The sequence below is a fragment of the Emydura macquarii genome, unplaced genomic scaffold (assembly GCF_026122565.2).
Source record: "Emydura macquarii macquarii isolate MOO-44397 ecotype Brisbane River unplaced genomic scaffold, CSIRO-AGI_Emac_v2 contig_2369, whole genome shotgun sequence".
Classification (NCBI taxonomy): Eukaryota; Metazoa; Chordata; order Testudines; family Chelidae; genus Emydura; species Emydura macquarii.
In genome coordinates this window covers 2,887,052-2,907,007 of record NW_027132506.1, presented here as the reverse complement: position 1 = coordinate 2,907,007, position 19,956 = coordinate 2,887,052, and the positions used below count along the sequence as shown (strand labels likewise).

The 19,956-nt window shown below is 52.4% G+C and overlaps 1 protein-coding gene across 3 annotated transcripts in view; it reads right to left on the bottom strand.

Annotated features, from left to right (window-relative positions):
- Window positions 1-19,956, bottom strand: part of DAG1 (dystroglycan 1) — a 92,302-nt gene that overhangs the window by 21,491 nt on the left and 50,855 nt on the right. For all 3 annotated transcript variants that reach the window (XM_067561233.1, XM_067561232.1, XM_067561234.1), the window contains exon 2: window positions 11,417-11,818. In XM_067561233.1, coding sequence (XP_067417334.1) covers window positions 11,417-11,698 — 282 coding nt within the window. In that variant the 5' untranslated portion in view covers window positions 11,699-11,818. The remainder of the gene's footprint in view (window positions 1-11,416; window positions 11,819-19,956) is intronic.

Below are 19,956 nucleotides of genomic sequence, written 5' to 3'. Positions count from 1 at the left end.
AGTATAATAGATCCCTCTTGATTATGAAGTAGGGCCCTGATCCCTGGGCTTTCCCTTCCAAAGACACCCCATCTATTTCCACAACCACCCTCCTGGCATTCTCGTACCTCAGGTTTTCTGCCTGGTCTCGCCCAAAACTCTCCCTCTCAGGACTGAGCTGTCTGAGCTCAAGTGGGCCTGTCTCAGTCTCCTTCCCCCCTCTCCCGTTCAGTGGGGTTGGGTCTTAGACCAACCTCGGGTCTCTCTTCACCCTGGACAGTTACCCTATCTGCTGCCCATGTCTGTCCACCTACGAGGGCACCCTTCTGGCCCTGGGTCAGACTCCTTGTACCTAAAGCCTTAGCGGCCCTCCTTTTCCGCTTGGTCTTTCTGGCCTTCCTAGGAACGGGGAACAGATCCTGAGCTATCTCAGAGAATACTGGGGGGAAAGGGAGTTACTTTCCGCTGAGGAGGATTCATGCATTTCAGGATCCCGCTTGTCTTTCAACCCCTCTGGTGGGAGTAGGCTTCCAAACCCTGGGAAATCCCTTCCTATGAGGACAGGGTATGGGAGCTTAGGGACTACCCCTGCAGTGACCTTAGTGAATTTTCCTGAATCCCGATTTCTACTGGAATGGTGCGGTAATAGCTAACAGCCCCATGGACACAGGTTACCCCCGTGCATTTGGCCTGCATCAACTGATTCTGCTTAACTAACTTTCCCAAGACTAGTGTAATAGCATTCCCAGAGTCCACAAGTGCCGTGGTTTCCACCCCATTCAGCCTCGTATATTTATGTGGGGTCATTGCAACCCCCCACAAGGTGGATCAGTGCACAGGAGTCTGCCCAGCTTCCTAAATTACACTGCATGAGCTCCTTAGAGTTAGGGCAGTGGGCTGCTATATGCCCCAACTCCCCACACGCATAACACCGGTATGTGGCCCTCCAAGCAACCTTGGGCTAAGGGGTCTGACTCCGTAGTCCGTTCTGCCTAGATCACCCTGTCCCTTCACAGTCTCTAGCTGGCCCTCAGCTTCTTTTTAATTTCCCCTGTTCTTTCCCAGGTTCTCAAGTTGTTCGAACTGTGGGGATCGAGGCCGGTGGCTTGACTCGGAGTGAGTATTCCCTGTGTGGTTGAGAGAGCCCCCTGGCCACCAGCCGTCTCTCTACCAGCGCAACTACCTCATCGTAGGAGGAGGGGTCGTTTGCGGAGGTCTGGGGGTAGTCCCCTCATGTACCAGTTAACGACCAGAACCTCCAGGATCTCTTCTGGACTATGGACCTCAGGTTGCATCCACTTCTGTCCAAGGTGGGCGAGGTCAAACAACTGGGACCTCGGGGGCTTGTTTTCTTGGTACCTCCACTCATACCACCTCTGGACTTCTCACAGCCGCTGTTACTCCTGATCGGGCCAGGATCTCTGCTTTCAACTGTGGGTAGTCAGGGCTTCCCCACACAGAAAAGGGGTGAGAACGCTGGCCCACTGGTCCTGGGGCCACGTCTCACGCAGTGCAGTCCTCTCAAAGGTCAGAAGATATGCCTCCACATCATTTTCCTCAGTCATCTTTGGTAGCTAGCTGGTGGCCTTCCAGGCTCGCGTTTCATCGGACCTGAGGGCTGTGACGATCAGGGTCTTCAGCTGGTCCACCACCTCTCGTAGGAGGGCTCGGTCCTGGGCTACCTGACTCATTAGCAATTGATTAGTCTCTTGTTGCACCCGCATTGATTCCTGCTGGGTGGTCATCTGGGCCCTGATGGCCTCTTGTTGGGCTGCCATGGCCTATACTAGTGCCCTCAGTATGTCATCCATTCTGGTGAATGCGACAAAAAAACACTTACGCCACCGCCCCCTTTTTTTTGTGCTTAATCCACTGCATTGACAGATCCCTCCCCTGACACCAGTTGTGACAAAGTTCTTCCTCTACCTCGGTGGATCCAGCGCTTCTTTCTAGCAGTAGGTCAGGGAACTGCTTCACCCCTTAGTGTTATTCCACTCTCTAGTGGTGGGGGAGGCTAATACAGCCTCTCTAAGATGGCTGCTCCCTGCTGTGTCCCAGTCCTGTGTCTGGTTGTCAGAGGCCCTTGTCTCTTCGCTGACTTCTTGCCCCTCCAACGAATGGCTGGTAGGGGGTGGGGGGCCCGGTCCCACCCTCGATTCCAGGCCTCAACCCAGGGACCCTACAAGTAGCAGCTTCACGCTGTAGCTTCAGGAAAACTACTGACTTCCCTGGGTTACTTCCCCGTGCCCCTTCACTTAATGTCTGTACCCTGCTTGGACAGGGGCCCTTCCTGTCCTCCTCATCAGGGGAGGCTCTTGACCTGTGACAGCCCCACTAGGTGTGGTAGTGCTGAACCAAATGTCCAGTTATATTCTGGCAGGGTCTTTTCTCTCAGGCCTCCAGGTCTGGGAAAGGTCCTTTGATGTCTTCGGGCAGGGTTTTTCCCTCCCCCAGTCTTTGTACCTGCAGGGTTCTCTCCTGCCAGCATTCTGCTCCTTCTCCTAAACCCTCCTGGTTTCTGACAGCGTCTTGTCTGCTCACACACTCTCTGGTAGCTCACCTCACTGTCAACTCCAGCCACACCCCTTCTCTGGAGGGGAGGTTTTTAACAAATCCTGGGTGGGGGCCTTGATTGGCTCCACGTGTGTTAATTAACCTGGAGTAACCCCTGCTCAGTTACCATGGGAAAAGGGACTTGCTGAGCCTGGGGGTGTCGATATTGATGGTGGCAAAGTCGCCACAGTCAGATCGATCTTTCTGGATCAATTGAGCGGTCAGTGTAGACCTGCTCAATTGATCAGGAAGTCGACGTTAGTAAACCACCCCCTCAAGTGGTGTAGCGCTGCGTTGTCGGCGCAGTGCAGTGAAGACAGCATACAGAAGGAAAGCACAACAGTTGACGGGAGTTATGCAAACTATTCCGTGTAGCTTGCGTAACTCCTGTCGCCTGCTGCCGAATCTCCAAGTAAGTGTAGACCAGGGCTGAGGCTGATATATTGGCCTTCTAGCACTCTCTGGTAGCCATCTAATCTGACCGTCACACTGCTTAGGCAAAGAACACCTGCTGCAAGCCACCTCTTCTGCCCATTCAAATCCTTCCTAAAACTTCTGCTCAAAAGTATTAGATTTTTTTTTTTTTTTTTTTTTTTTGAAGTGGCAGAACAACCAGAAGTGAACATGTCCACTTAGTAACTATGATGCTGTCCTCTCCTAAAGCTCCTCTGCACATGTGTGGCTGTGCAGATTGAATTAGTGTGTCAATAGTTCTTACTGATGCAGAGTAGAATTAACATCCCCTATAAAAATACAGGAGCCTTCTCTTTTAAACTCAGATGAATGGTAGATAGTGAACTGCGTTTAAGACCCTGGCTGAAAGTGTTCAACATTTGCTATGAGGTTACTTAGTGCCCCAAATAGGCTTCTGCGAACAGCTACCCAGAGGATGGAGGAATGGAAATTGGGGCTAAAAGTCCATCTCAGGGCAAACATAGCTTCAACTATTCTGGTCTCCAGGCTGTGACAGCAGATGGCACTGAAGCCAGAGTGGCACAGTGCATCTTGGTCCTCTGCTGCAGGAGGCTGGTCTTGGTACCATTAACAGGCCCAGCATCAGAGTGAAGGCACCAAAAAGGTGATGAGCCTGGTGTTTCATAAGAATGGCCAGACAGGGTCAGGCCAATGGTCCATCCAGCCCAGTATCCTGTCCTCTGACAGCGACCATTGCCAGGTGCTTCAGAGGGAATGAACAGAACAGGTCATCATCAAGTGATCCATCCTGTTGGCCATTTACAGCCTCTGGCAAACAGCAATCCCTGCTTATCCCAGCTAATAGCCTTCATGGACATATCCTCCATGAACTTATCTAGCTGTTTTTTGAGCCCCATTATAGTCTTAGCCTTCATAGCATCTTCTGGCATGGAGTTCCACAGATTGACTGTGCGTTGTGTGAAAAAATACTTCCTTTTGTTCGTTTTAAACCTGCTGCCTATTCATTTTCATTGGGTGACCCCTAGTTTTTGTGTTATGAGGAGTAAATAATACTTCCTTATTTACTTTCTCCATACCAGTCATAATTTTATAGACCTCCATCATATCCCCCTTAGTCAACTCTTTTCTAAGATGAAAAGTCCTAGTCTTATTAATCTCTCCTCATAGGGAAGCTTTTCCATACCCCTAATCATTTTAGTTGCACTTTTCTGTACCTTTTCCAATTCCAAGATATCTTTTTTGAGATGGGGCGGCCAGAACTGCACACAGAATTCAAGATGTGGGTGTACCACGGATTATAAAGAGGCAGTATGATATTTTCTGTCTCAAGGCTCTCTGCCTTCTGGCATGGGGAGTGAAGACACAGCAGACTGTGCACTGGGTTATCAAGTAGGTCTGGCCCAGACTTAGAAGGCACTGGATGTAAACATCCATCTTTCTGACCACAGGGCAGGAGGTGCAGCTCCTGAAACCTCACAGGCTCCAGACAGCAATGTTCCCACTAGTGGCCCAAGGGAAGGGCCACCTACACGAAGCTAGCCTGTAGTACACTGAACTAAGCATTTCCAAGAAAGTCTTAAGCTAGGCTAAGGACAGGTCTAGCCTGAGGAAGGGATGGTGAGTTCTGGTTACGCTCTCTGATGGCAGAAAAGGAAGTGTGGCTGGGGGGTGTGCTTCCTCATACAGAACAGGGTGATGTCATGTCACCAGAAATCTTCTGCACCCTGCCCAAGTGGACATGGCTCTTCAGGGCAGTTCTGCAGCTTCCGACTGAGGCACCATATTCCCCAAACGGGACATCCCAGAGACCCCTGGAAAATGAACACGCTGTTCCAAACGGTGTCACATAGAAGTGCATCCTCTCCCCTGAGATCTACAGATGGCAAGAGATTTCACCACTTCTCAGAGGTACATCTCACCTCAGTCAACCAGGCCTTCATCATCATCTTTAGGACTTGACTACCTCTACCCAGGACTTTGTACAAGCTCCAGCAGTGCAGAAGAATCGCTTCCCTTGTGAGCAGGAAGGGCTGGGAGCATCTTCACATTGTGTTGGCCATGACACAACCCTGACAAGGCCTTCTTGCTCACGCCACAAATGGAAGTCAGGGTCCTACGAATAAAAGCAGGTAAGAAAGCTGAACTCTGAGCCATCGGTTCTAAGGACCACAGAGGAGTCCTGGTACTGGGGACTTTTTAGCAGATGGAAGGGACTTCAAATGCAGCAAGTCCCTCATGAACCAGACAATTAGGGCAGTTTAAAGAAGCTGCCCTGCCTTCACACGTTCATGGCACAAGCCTGCCATTCAGCATGGTAAGAAAGCCTCCGCATGGAAAACACCCGCCCTTTTACAGATGTCAACGTGAGGCTTTGCTATGTCCCTCTTTGGTACCTATGGAGCACTGGTGTTTTTTTAAACACCAACGTCCTGACAGACAGCTCAGCTTCACAAGGGAAGAGGCACAGTTCCGGAATAGAGTGTCCCAGCTAATCATTCACACCCACTAGGACGCCTTCCTTTTCCAGATGTGCTCATGTTTACTGGAAGGGAACTATTCCGAGTACAAAGATTCCCTCTGCCAGGGTGGGAAGACATGGCAGCTGTGTCAATGGGAGGTCACCACAAAACACTGAGTGTCCCTGAAACGGCTCTGTTCAGCAACTCGCTGCCAACTTGAAAAGGGCTGGGTCAGTCTCACTGTTCTGACTGGAACAAGCTGCATGCCTGTGCACAGCTCAGATCCCTGCCCACGCCCTGATTCTTCTCACTAACAGTGCAACAGCACAGGACTAGCCCCTGACAGCTTGCACACAGTGACATTTGTCTCCTCTCTAGTCATGGCCTTTGTATAAGCCAGAGGTGAGCAGAACCACCACACAATGGCTGTGCCAAGTGCTGCAATCTCACTCCTACAAGCTCCGACAAGTAGGCTGATGCGTGAGCTGGCAGTGGGGTTAGCTAAGCCTAAAGCAGACCTTCAGATCAGCCTGTGTACTAGGGTGTTCTGCTGCCCACTGGCTACCCTCTCATATGCTGGAGGAAGCAATCCATAACAGCGGGGCTGAGACAAAACAAGGAACTTCCAGGCCTGCCCAAAAAGCTGCTTTATAATTAGACTGAATCAGACTTTCCAGCCCTCCAAATACAAAGCCCGCCACTGAGAGCTCATTGAAAATGCCGAATTCCCTCGCCTGGTTTACTACAGAAAAGCACAGACAATGAGCCATTATCAACAAACCCTATCTCTGGGATCGCAGCATTAGAGTTAGGCAAAGCCCTCCCAAGAAGCTCCTGTGATTGGATCCAATCCAGGCTGCTGTTTATCCCAATATATACAGGAGAAAACAGCCTCTTGAAGCTACTGCAGCACTGCTCTTTACATCCGAGGCAGGGAGAATTATTGCCTTGGTCCCAGGCGTCCGTAACTCTAAAGTCACCAGTGCTTAGCACAACACCTGACAACTGCTCCAGAGGGAATGTTCTGTCCCACACCAAACCCTCTAAGAAACGCTGACTTTGATGGCTCTCATTCTGTTCGCAATCCCTGCCATAAGCTCCCTAAAGGGAGAACAGAACAATCACAGGCCTTTCTTTCAGCACAACTCGCACTCACCACCAAATCAGTCTCTCTTAATGAGACGGTTACCTTACCAGGGACAGGTTGGAGACCTGTGTGCACACACCACACTTTACCAGCAGATAATAAATGCATTATGGCTTCTGCAAACCATAGTCTCTCCTGCTTAGAGGATGAAATCTCTAATATCTGGTAAGAATAAACCTGTTAAATCACAAGATGGCAAACAGAGTGCTTCTCCGCCTTGTCAAAAGCAGCCGCCTGTTTAAGGAGCAAAGTCGCTTTGCACAGACTGATATCCAAATGCCCCAACAGCCAAAGAAACGCCATTTAACAGAATCAAGTCAATTCACCTATGAAATTAACACTGTCATCCCAGGTGACTCACTGGCGCGGGCTGTGAGTGGCTGTCTCACTGTGCACCAGCTGCATCTTTCTCAGAGTGCTGCTGGCCTGGTGCTGCACTTTGGAAAGGACTCTATATGAGGAGCTACGGACTGGGCAAGAGGGGATAGAAAAATCAACCATCCATACTTATGTGGTCACTTCCTTTCTACTGGTAGGAGGATCTATAGAACCAGAACCTTACTCTAGGTCTGCAATCTCACTTCAAGTGCTAGGCACAGCCCCAAGCATGGCATGCACCCCTCCCCTGAGCCTGCCAGCAAAGACTACCTTGATCAATGTTCAAATTACACATACAAAAGAAATTAACATTTCTGTTGACAGCAAGCAGCTGTAGCACACAAACTTGTCTGCTGAAAGACACTCCGATCACTTCACCACCACACTGGCATATTGATTCTGACCACACACACAAGCTATTTCACCCAGCCTGAGCTGTGTCTGTGGACCTTCCCACAAGAACATTTCTGCTAAGCACAGGAATTCTCCTATTCTGCTGAGGGCAAAGGGCCACCAATCTCTGCAGTGGGATTGTGAATCAGCAGCGAGTGACGCCCTGGAGATGAATAAATATTTAAGAGTTTAGTCTCTTCTGAGGCTCACATGCCCAGCTTGTAGACATTCATGCAGGTACAGAGAGAAGGCCATGAGGCTGCCTCACATCTTGCTGTACGAAACATACACGTTTTCAGCCCACGATGTGGTCATTGCTCTTAGTAAACATGCACTGGTTTCGGGAGGTGGAGTTAAATGCTGGACTTGAGCCCTCCAGTGTGCTCTACTGGATCCATCTTGAATCAGCGGCCTTTGAAACGGTCCTGTCTTTCCCCAGAGGGAAAGCGCAGTTAGGGCATTGCATTGTCAAAGACAGGTGATGAGTGTATCCCTTGTAGATCCTGTGGCACCAGCATCTTTCCAGTGGGTGCAACGGTTTAGGACAGAATGGGGGCAACATGACTCCCTGCAATCTGAGGAAGACGGTGCCCCAGGGAGAACAATGCCAGACTCACTGAAAGACCCACTCTTCCCTGTAAGGAATGTCCAGTCGGGGGGTTCAGTGGACAGAGCTCCCACCAAGGATGCCAGAGACTGAAAGAAGAGAATTTTCTCCTTCAGTGACTCACAGGCATGTTCGTGCCAACATTTAACACTCGGCTGCAATCCCAGGGCTCTGCTCCATGGACCTAGCTGATGAGTAAGGCTGGCTTATGTAGCCATTTGATGTCCATCTTTCTCCTATTTAGTTCTACCAGAATGTGAGCGAATGCTACCACTGATCTTTAGAGCCACAGATAACCCTCCCTGTAGGAACTCACGGAAGGGTCAGATTCTGGCTGAAGACATCATTTGATAATGGTCTCTCTACACTAATGAAAACATCCCAACCAAGTCAGATGAAGTACTGGGACATCTTGAAGCCAGGATGGGTGGTAATGACCTTGAGTGAATACTCTGTCTTTTGTAAGATTTCCTCTGCAAGCCCAGGCACCCAGGATCAGCTTTCCTGGATTGTGATGGAATAGCAGTCCCCGAGAGAGAGATACAGTAATTCTGACCAGGCCTCAAAGCCATAGTCCCATCAGTGCCAGAGGTGGTCATCGGTATGACTGTTGTCTTCTCCTTGATCTTCTGTACTGTTTTGGACAGAAACGGGACAAGATGAAAGGTATGCAGATGGCACTGTGGTACATCTTCAGAAGGATCCTTTGGTACTGGGTTTTTGTCCCTTACTGGTGAAAGTGGGGCCCTACTGATAAATCTGGAAGTAAGAAAGTCCATTGCCAAGGCATGCAGTTAGATGGGGGAAAGCCTCAAAATGGAGCCCGCCCTCAGCCAGAGTTACTAGCAGCTTATTAGTCTCCTTTAGCGTTTAGCTCTCCTTTAGAGTGACATGCACACAGGGATAACATTTTCCTGCCCAGGACAGTAAGACTTGTAAAGAAGGGGATCACGTCATGGTGGCTGGGTACCAGTGGTAGGTCTTTGGTGGCGTGAAGGATTCCCCTTTGGACTCTGAAGAGAATTCTTCCCTTGGAGACCATGGCGGAGGTATCTGCTTCTGCCTCCAGGTGGTGCTTTGGGTCCGGGGACCAGCGGCGGGTCGGTGACTGCTGTGTCAGGATCATGGAGGGCTTGCCCCTAGACGGCACCAGCGTAGTCAGTGCTGGAAAGGCTCCTTGTTCTCTCCTGTCTGGCCATCTTGGCTGAGAGGAGTCCTTGTGGGGTTGGTGGAATCAGGAGAGATAGCAGGTCCTTCACCGCTTGAAAAGCCTCTGGGTCGAAGGAGCCAGCAGATGCCTAGTACCACAGCTGCTTCCAGGCGTTGGTGGTGGACCCCGAGCTGTACTCAGTGCTCTAGGTGGAGTCAGTGGTGCTGTCAGTGGCTCAGGGGAGGACAAGGGGCCCGACACAAGTCTCACTGTACTGTCCACTCCCTGCTTGTCCCTGCTCTGCACTGGGGAGCGCTCTCTTTCGGTGCGCTGTTTCTTATGCTTTTTCTTTGGCACTGGAGATGAAGATCATGGTGCTGGGGTAGCTCTCTACACAGACATCGAAGAGCTCAGCACCAATTCGGAACAGCTTGGCTCCGAGACTGGTCTAAGGGCCGCTTCCATGAGAATGGCCCTCCGCTGAATGCCCATCCCTTCTAGCACGAGGTCTGATGTCCTTTATCTTTAACATGAGTTTCCCCAGGCACTTCAGACATCTAGAAAGTGGGTCACTCACTGGTATCGGCTTGCCATAGGAGGCACGTGGCTTGAAACCTGGGGACCAAGGCGTGACCAGCCCGAGGCGAGAAATCTCTCGATGGCAGGTCAACTATTCTATAGGGACTGGCAGGGACACTGCTCTAAACACTAACGCTAACTCAGAGTGATATTCACCAACGAAAACAACTGCACTAAGATCGAATGGAGAAAGAAGCGTTGCCAAGGCAAGAAGGATCGTTCCAACAACCATCCTGGGCAGTAAGAAGGAACAGAGGGTGGGGGGCCGGCGGTGCCCCTTACACCGGCGCATGTGCACACGACTCCAGAGGGCACTAGAGCCGGTCCTACAGATATCACTAAGGAAAAAAATCTCCGGCAACTGTGAACGCGGCGTGCACACACCTGGCATGGGATGGATATGAGCGAGTGTTCAAAGAATGCCGGCTCTCAGTGTTTGCTGAGCACGCACAGCTGTGTTTGGGCACTAAGCCGAGAACGAGGCTTTCACATGGCAGCAGGCAGGTGAGGACAGCAGCAGCATGACTCGGCCCACTGGTGCACGTCCTAGCTCCCACCTGGGCACGTCTCATCAGCCCCATGCTAGACCAACTGCTGCAGCTTCAGCTGGAAACAGATGAAAGTCCTCTAGCTCTTGCAAGCATGGGGCTCACCCCACACCTTTCTCCTCCCCACTCAACTGAGAATGCAGGTGCCCCATATGTGACAGATGCACCTTTTAGATCTCCAAGACCCAGGACTCTCAGTAGTGCAAATGGGACCTCCCCACACCTCACTTCCTGTTCCAGATTCCTTAGCCTTGCCATCTGTGTCCTCTGGCTCGAAAACAAACCTGCCCACAAGGAGAAGATGCCAAGTCTGAAAAATAGCAGATGTGATTCTTAGGGGTTTAAATGAGGAAGCGGGCTAGCCCCAGCTCTCGGTGAACTAGAAAAGCATGGAGCTCAGGAGCAGTCTTCCCTGCCTGCCTGGAGAGGATTCCTCATCAATAGTAAATACTGACAGTCTCTGTCACTATCCCTTCCCAAGTCCAGTCAGTGTCACTGTCATGCTCCCATCTCTTGCAGCTCTGGCACCAACAATCCTGAAAGCAAGCGGCTCAAAGCTTGAGGATAGGCAGATGTCACTCTCGGGGAGCCACAGCTTTGATCACAGCTTCTCTCGACTAAGGAGAAACAGCCCCAGCTCCCCCAGCAGGATGCAGGACATGGTGAGGAGAGGAGATACCGTGTCAAATGAAGTCAAGAGTCACAGCCACAGAAGAGGGTCTGCGCTATGGCGCTGCATCAGTGGCTCACTCGTCACCACAGTAAAACGAGTCACCCCATGGTGTCAGAGGATCAGTCCAGGGCCTTTGGCTCTGGGAGGTTGAGGGTCAATGTCCTTCAGTGATTCATGTGCCCCTGCTCTAGCATCTGGTGCACAAGGGATTAAATGTAGCCAGACATTGAACCAAACCAGTACTATAGACGGGGACCAGAGCTCCTCTATTCATCACTCTGGGATCAAGGAGCTCAGTCAGGTGAGAAATAAGAGAGTCTGTTTCCAGAAGAGGGAAGTGGAAGTTTTTTCTACCCAGCTATCCCCCAACCCAACATCCCCCACCCCCGTCTGAACATGGCAGCGCCTGTCACCAATCAGTCCAAACCCACACGGCCACTGTTGTGGAGACAGGCCTAGGGCAGGACTGCAAGGAAGGGATTGTGAGATGTAAGGCAGGCTGATGCATTTCTCACCTGCACCATCTCTCCACTGGAAGCAATTAAATCTGTGGGGATGGTGACTCTGAAGGAGCGGCCCACCACAGCAGAGCTGTCTGGTATCCCCACCACTGCCGGCACGGCCTCACGGAGATCCGCCAGCACAGAATGCAGGGAGGCCTCTAGCTGGTTTTCCCAGTCCTGTACAACTTCTGCGGGTTCACTGGGCCAATGGCACTGAACAGAAGCAGCCACCAGCAGCAGCGTCAGCAAAGTCCTCCCCAGCAGAGGGGGAAGCAGTACAAAGCCCACAGTCATTTTTCCTGCAGACTCCAGGTGCTGTATTACACTCAGAAAGGGAGTCCCAGGGTCCCCGAAAGCGTGGGTGCTGGATCCTCAAACTCCTCACAGCAGCTTCATCCTGGGGGTCTCCAGAACCTGCGGTAGGAAGAAAAGAAGCCAGGTCAGCACATGAATGATGCCCCTGTAAGAGCACTGAGCAGGAGCTGTGCTCCTCCTTTCCTTAGCCAGAAGCTCACTTGCCTAACGTCTTCACCCTCCCTCCCTTTCAGCTCTGCTATGCAAATACAAGAAGGCACGTTACCAGTGGAGAGCCTTTTAGCAGCACATGCGCACAGCGCTGTACATCTACTCCATGGAAACGGGGACCCTTCCTCCTTCCACCCCCTGCCACAGACTGCTGCTGCTACTGGAGCCAGAGCGCTCGGGGAGCAGTGAGAGCAGGAGGGACTGCTGCAGTGACAAAAGCTAGGGGAACTAGGCAACCTTGGGAAGATGCAGACAAGCTGGGAGATCAATGAATGTAAATGCTAATTACACAGAAGAGTTTCACTAGCAGGGAGCTGCACCTTGTCAGCCTGAGGCAGGACAGATGCTTCTGCTCCCAAGGCCCAGGAGCCTCCAGCCCCACTTACCAAACCAGCCCTGCCCCCAACTCTAGCTTGCAGCACTAGGCACCTGTGTGGAACGGACCCTGTAGTTAGCAATGCCCAGCAAAATTCGATGTGGGCCTTCCCCAGCCCCTCCCTACACATGCAGCACGTTCCCCTCCCCATCATGCTCCTCACTCCTTTCTGCCCTGTACGCCACCCTGCACCCCCCTGTAGTGCGCAGCGCGCTCCTTCCCAGCACCCTGCCAGCCATCCCGCACCCCCTGCAGTGCACAGCGCGCTCCCTCCCAGCACCCTGCCAGCCATCCCGCACCCCCTGCAGTGCACAGCGCACTCCTTTCTGCCCTGAATGCCACCCTGCACCCCCCTGCAGTGCACAGCGCGCTCCCTCCCAGCACCCTGCCAGCCATCCCGCACCCCTGCAGTGCGCAGCGTGCTCCCTCCCAGCACCCTGCCAGCCATCCCACACCCCCTGCAGTGCGCAGCGCGCTCCTTCCCAGCACCCTGCCAGCCATCCCGCACCCCCTGCAGTGCACAGCGCACTCCTTCCCAGCAGCCTGTCAGCCATCCCGCACCCCCTGCAGTGCACAGCGCACTCCTTTCTGCTCTGTACGCCACCCTGCACCCCCCTGCAGTGCACAGCGCACTCCTTCCCAGCACCATGCCAGCCATCCCGCACCCCCTGCAGTGCGCAGCGCGCGCCCTCCCCGCTCTGTGCCAGTCATCCCGCGCACCCTCCCCCCGCAGTGGGCACCAGCACTTCTTCCCAGCACGGTGCCGGGCACTGTCCCCCCCTGTTCACACAGAGGTGCCTTGTGCTCTCGTTTGGCTGTTGGTTCTTCCTCCCTCCACCTTAGCAGCCCTTCCCTGCCTTCGGTGTCCCACCTCTCACCTTTGCTCCCCTCTTCCTTTCCAGGTCATTCCTTCCCCACCCCTCCCCTCCCCTCCCATCCTGTCAGTGCTCACAGTTTGCGTGGGCCCAGAGCGAGGCCCGAGATCTCCAATGCAGGTCCGCAGCCATGGCTGGCCCTGCCTGCCCACGCCCATCAGCCCACGCCAGGGAAAAGATCCCCATTCGCTGTTCTGCAGGGGAGGGAGCAGCAAGAATTGCATCTGCCCAATTCGTTTCTCTGCCGCGCTTGTGTCACGCTGCAGCGACTGTCCTTGGGAAGCCATTAGCCCGAGGACGCAGGCCCTCGCATCCTGATCCTGGACTGGGCAATGCTCTATGCTGGGCTGGGGGGTCCGGAGCCGGGACACAATGGATTAAGGAAGCCACTCAGCCCTGTGAGACACTGCTCTGGGATGAGGCTTCCTTCGGGGGTAAGCAGGCTCCAGTTAAAGCACCCTCTTCTGGAGCCAGGGAGCAGCTAGCCCAGCCACTGTGCACCATTCACGACAAGCAGCAGGTGGGTGGCTGCCGGGTCTGAGCACAGCCTGGAAGTCACTCCAGCTGTGTCGCCAACATGGGTCAGCCCTCCTGACAGACCTGGGAACCGGCGTGTGCATGGCCCCGCTGCATCGAGGGGAGAGACCGGCCTCACCCAACACAGCACTGCAAGCTGGAGAGCTGAGCTGCTGCCAGGCTACACGTAAACGCACGCTCACGCCTGCGGAATGGCTGGCCGAGGCAGAGGGGTCAGCGCTGATTTGCCTCGCAGCAGGACTCAGCACAGCCAATGCACTGCCTAGGCACTGTTTCGGCTAACGGTCTCTAATGTGGTTCCTTTGGCCAGCGTGCACCCTGCCATGCGGGTAGGCCTGGAGCGTGGTTTTAAAGCACAGATCTGAACAACACAACCCAGGGATCACCAAAGACATTGCTAGAACCCCACCAGCAGCAACTGTGCCCCACACACTCAGCCCCACTACGAGCAGGAGCCTGGTCGGCATCAGACGGGGAGCCCAGAAGGATAGCAGCCGCACTCGCCCTGCATGAGCCCTTCACAAACTACTCTCAGCCTGGAGGGAAAGCTTGGGGAACTCCCGGGTGCATCTGCCTTCAGAAAGGGGGTGTTCTGACCACGTCCGCTAACACCTGGTCCGTTAGCAGGCTGAGGTAACCCTAGGGCAGGGGAGGAACGGAGCCACTAATGCTCTGCTGGAGCACAGGAGCAGATGAACTCTGCAGGGCAGAGGTCGCTGGCTGTATGCACCTAAAGTGCAGGGAAGAAGGGCTAGTCTGGCCCTGCCCCACCGCCCGCTAGCGAGTGCCTCCCACGCACAGGGCTGCCCTTCCACCTCACCCCTGCACGCTGGGAGAATGCCGCCTGTCCTTTACAGTTCCTAAGCTCCAGCCAAGCTTGGACTTGTCTCCAGGAGGGCAACTCTCCCCCTTAAAAGCCTCCTTTGCAACCTGCATTTTCTTTGGCCTCCACAGTGGGAGGGAGCCAGCAGCAGGTGAACACTGAGGCTGCTTCACAGAGAGAGCAGGGGTGATCCAGGCGGTCCCTGGGCTCTCTGATAAGAGGTTTTTAGGGCCCGACTTGACAAAGCCCTGGCGGGAATGGTTTAGTCAGGGCTGGTCCTGCTTTGAGCAGGGGGTTGGGACTAGGTCCCTCCCAACCCTCATCTTCTAGGATTCTATGTCTCCACTAAGCAGCCCATTGATTTGAGGCTTCAGGTGAAGCAGCGACCAGAGCACAGCTTCCCCCTAAACACCCATGGCTGGCCAGGCTCAGCTGACTGAGGCTCAGGCTCCGGGACTAAAAACTGCTGTCATGGGCTAGAATCAGCTCTGGGACCCTCCCCCCTCATGTCTACATGGCCATGTTTAGCCCCACAGCCCGGGCCAACCACGGCCGTTCCCTGGGTCTTTTCTTCCCAAGCTGATGTCGCCTAAGTGCACAGGCATGGCAGATCTAGGACACGCTGCGCAGAGCACACTAGCCACCCAGCAGCGGCACTCGGTAGCCACCACCACCCATAACTCCTTCCCAGCAGCAGACTGAGCAGATGGAAGGCTGGAGGCGGGGGTGAGACCAGACTCACACTGGTAGTCCATAAGTGCTCTGCTGAGACCCTTGGGCTCTGTAGCTCAGAGATACGATTACCCCGTCATAGATCCTGTGACCCCACTGGACAGCAAGGCAGTCCTACCATTTGTTAACCGCTCTGGGCTTGTAATACTTGGACACAGCATCCCTGCATGGTTAGCTTAGGGCTGGTTTCCCCGACTGCCCACCACTTCCAGAATCCCGAGTAAGGAAAGGAAAAGAGCTGCAACACTAAGGGCATGTCTGCACTACAGCTGGCACAACGATGGGGCTGCCGCTGTGCTGCCATAGCAGACACTTCCTATGTCGCTGGAAGGGGCTTTCCAGTTGCTCTAGGTAACCCACTCCTCAGAGGTGGTAGGTAGGTCAATGGAAGAACCCTTCCAGCAGCCTAGCCACGTCTACACTCAGGGTTAGGTTGACCTAGCTGCAGTGCTCAGGGCATGAAGTTTGTCACAGCCCTGAACTACATAACTAGGTTCACCAAACCTCTGTGCAGAGCAGGGCTGAGGCCGGAGCAGCCCCAGAGCCTCTTTCCCTTGCTGCTGACTGCATAGCTGTTCGTGCAAGCCACAGAGGGCGTCAGGCCAGCTCCAGCCCTGCTATCAAGTCCTTGGCCCAGGTGCAGAGTGCACATAGCGGGTCAGGAGTAACTGACAGATGTCAGCAGATTCACATCACTGAATTCAGGGAGCAGCACCCCCATGAGACCTGGTGTGAATTGTTTGCTCTGAGGAAGAGGAAGAGTTAATGGAGTTGGGAACAATTCCATACTGGAGCCTGGAGGTGCCTGAATTCCTAGTTAGCAACGCCCATGCTGGCCAAAAGCATTAAACAAGTAGCCTCCTACTAGGAGAATGAAGGCAGGCTACTCAAAGGGGCCAGAGCAGTTCAAGGGAGAAGCTCGTTTCTGTGAAGACCAGCCCTCCAGGCCTCTGCACGGGGCAGCGACTACATGACGGGGGTGGGGTGGAGCCAAGCAACAAGGCACCAGCCACGTGACCAGGCCAGCACTTGGTTGCACTGGCTGTGCCACCCAATTCGGCAGGCCAAGCGAGCTTTTCCGAGCGGGGACAGGCTGAACAGCAGAGGGTGCAAGTGAAGCTCCCTGGTGGGGAGCGAGCCACTCTGTGTTTGATGCCCAGTCACTCCATGTGTTGGCACAGTGCTACAGGGAAGGGCAGCGCTAGTGCAATCGGAAAGGCAGGCAGCACACACGGCTGTTTGCTGCTGTCTCAGCTGGCGGGGGCTAGAACTACAGGGACCACAAACAGCCATAGGGCGGGGAATAGCACCACTCACCAGCAACTTCTGCTGGCCAGCTGAAAGCAGCAAGGTTCGGTGGCTGGAAGTTAAAGCTAGTCAGATGCAAATTGGGAATACAGTGCCAATATTTAACTGAGTGGCTAATTAACCAGAACTGCCTCCCAAGGGACATGGTGGAGTTTCCATTGCTTGGGGTCTTTCAGTAGAGACAGGATGTCTCCACAATGGCCAAGCTCACCCACATGTTGTAGGGCTTGATGCTGGAAGCAGTGGGTGAAGTGATGCCCTATGCTGCTGTAGATGGTTCACCAAACCCCCTGTCGTCTCCACTACGGTCATCTCCTCTGGCCACAGAGCAAGGGGAGGCAGCAATGGAAAGCAGCTCCCGGCAGACACCCGTCCTAGAATGGGGCAGAACAGCTTAGCTTGACCAAACACGGGTATCAGGAATCCATGTGGACGGCAGCTCTCCCAGGTCAGGTGCACTAACACGCACTGGCCTGTGCTCGTCAGTCTGGGTTGTTTCATTCCCCTGGCTTCAAAGATCAGCAGAGTGGAATCAGAGCTGCGTCCAGTGCCACAGGAGTCAGGTTCCACGGACACGTGCCCCTGAGGTGTGGTGGCAACTGGGAGCTCAAGAATCCCCCTCCCTCCCAAAAAGCTGACCACAGTGACTGGCTGCATTTCCAGTTAAACCCTCCCTCCAATCATTACATGCTCAGCCTGGATTCTGAAAGCCGAGCTGTGCTCTGCCTGCTTCATTTGCCTCCAGTACTGGATTTCAGCGTGCTCTTCCACAGCTGCAGTGCTGACAAGCCCAAAACTAGCATCAAGCTAATCAGATCGATGCAGTAAGAAGGTGCCATTTTCACAATCATTACCAGCAACAGACATGAACCATCGAGAAGGAGAAATTGCCATCCCTGCTTAAATGCCGTGTCCCAGACAAGGAACCAGGCAGTTCCTGGAACCCCTCGCTGCTCACAAGACACCTAACTGCCAAGGCTATGCCTGCCATTCTGCACACAGCGCGAGCAACATCGGTTTGCGAGAGCAGGCGACTGATGGAGGAAGTGGTCAAACATAAAAGGAATCAGCAGCTGAAAACGGATGTTCTACTCAGCAAGGGCTGAGGTGACGCTTACAGGTTGGCCCTGAAATTACCCCTAACAAACTGTCTGGGCTCTACATCCCTGTGAAGGGCAGCAGCAGGCTGGCGGAACAAGCTCTGCTCAGGTTTAACCAAGCAGCAGCGAGGACGTAAATCACCAAAAGCAGGGAATGGAGGAAGCATCCCTCTGCCCTGTCATCCATTTCTACAGAACCTCACCTTTCCTCTGAGAGCAGCTGCACATCTAGCACTTATAGCTGAAGAAACGTTCCCAGCGTGACCCAGTGTACACTGAAGCAAAGTCTTCCTGAGTCTGCAGAGAGGGCTTTGGTGCCACTGATGATAGCAGAGCACTCGTCACCACTGTTTGCTGGTGAGATGGGAGCACAAGGTCAGACAACAGAAGGAGCTTTCTTGCCAAAAAGGAAAAGGGGTGTAGGCTGGAGCACTGCTATATTTTGGCTTGGTGAGACAGTTTAGTCTTTGGGTAAGGTTTCCAAGTCCTGATCACAACAGTCCATTAGCTTTTGCAGCTATTCCCACATAGCAGCTGTGTGTAATGTCTTTCATGGGACTGTATCCTCAAATGCTTTGAGTTAATGAGAAAACTCCAGAATTGTCCTCCCCGACTTAGTCTAGGTAGATAAATAAGCCAAACGCTACACACAAATATTAAAAAGCCTCTTCAAGGTTCAGTTTTCTCCCATCGCTGTGGACATTAAGCTTATTCCATGGAGAACACCATTTTCTTGCTAACTTGCAGGAAGTAGAGAAATTAGAAGGAAAACCTCATTCTGCACCGAACGCAATGAGAAAAGCACTAGCTCAGAGTGCTGTGTGAGGACATTTTCAGCATATATTTCTTTGAAAGCATTCAGTTAACTCTAGTTTCAGGTTGACTTGAATCTACGCTATTGTCAGACAGTGCTCGAGAACTTCCATATCTCACTCCTGGCTACCGTCTGCTAACAAAAGGGAAAAGTTAAATGGAAATATTATATTTTAACTGAACATTTTTAAACGTGTATTTTTAGAGGATGGCAAGCCAAAGCAAGTATTAAAGTACATCAACACACAGCAACAATTCTGAGATTAGAATATAAAAATACAACACATACACAAGGTCTAAAAACACTGCAAATTCTTAGTTAGGTCTGAAGGACAACAGACTTTCTGGTTTGGAGGCATACGCAAGCCTTGGTAAAAATAATCAACAATGCCCACACAGCAAGAAATACACTTCTGGCCAGTAAGTTTCTCTATTGCAAGGATGCTTGATACAAGTTAATTCTGAAGTAGAAACACTGGAGCTTTCCTTCCAATGAAGAGAATGAAAAGGCACAGGCAGGGCAGGGGGGATGTTTTCAGGTGACGTTTAGAAGGTGGAGAGTCAATCAGTTAGATCCAGGGGAAGGCTATGTCAGATACAGTGCTAGATACAGTGTGTGGCAGGGGAGAAGGCTTTTGTACCCACAGTGGTGAAACTGTGTGGGTCGAGTGAAGGCCAGTACCAGAGAATGGCCTAGTCTAGCGTTAAGTTTTGCCAGCATGGCTATGTCAGTTGAGAGTATGAAAAACAAAATCATCTTACCCACCAACTTCTATAGCTCTGCTGGCAAACGCCTTAGTGTAGATGAAGTGATGGTCTTTTGCCAGCATCAGCTACATTTCCACTAGGCATACTTATCCCAGCAAACCCTTTTAGCGTAGACAAAGCTGGAGGGAGTGGAGACTGGTACAAGTCCACTCTTCTAAAAAAAGAAAGGGCAATTTAAAATTGGATCATGAAGTTGTCGGTGAGCCAGCAGTGTTATGGTCTCATTTGCCAGTGCCTGCAAGAAGGTAGGCATGCAGAATGCTGCGCATACTCTGAGCTAGAGGCAGTATTTCTAGCATCTAGTGCAGGGACTAGGAACAGGATTCCCGGGCTGTATTCTCAACTGCTCAGCAGGCTCACCACAGTATTCAACAGTGACCCAGTCACTTAGGGCTGGTCTACAAAGTTGCACCTGTTTAAATGTGTGATTTTAAACTGATTTAGTTAAAATCGGTGTGGCTTCATGTGTGCGCATTCTTAAATCAATTTAAATGCGACTTGTACCCATTTGCTTGGACCCGATACATTTACAGAGAGTAAACTAATTTTAAACCAGTATAAATGTCCACATGGGAGTTTGCACAGGTTTAACTAACCAGAGCATGTTTGTGTGTAGACAAACCCAGTGGTGATGGGGCTGGCTCACTTTATCCATCTGGAGAAGATGAATAGCTTCCTACTCAGTGTGGTTGCAA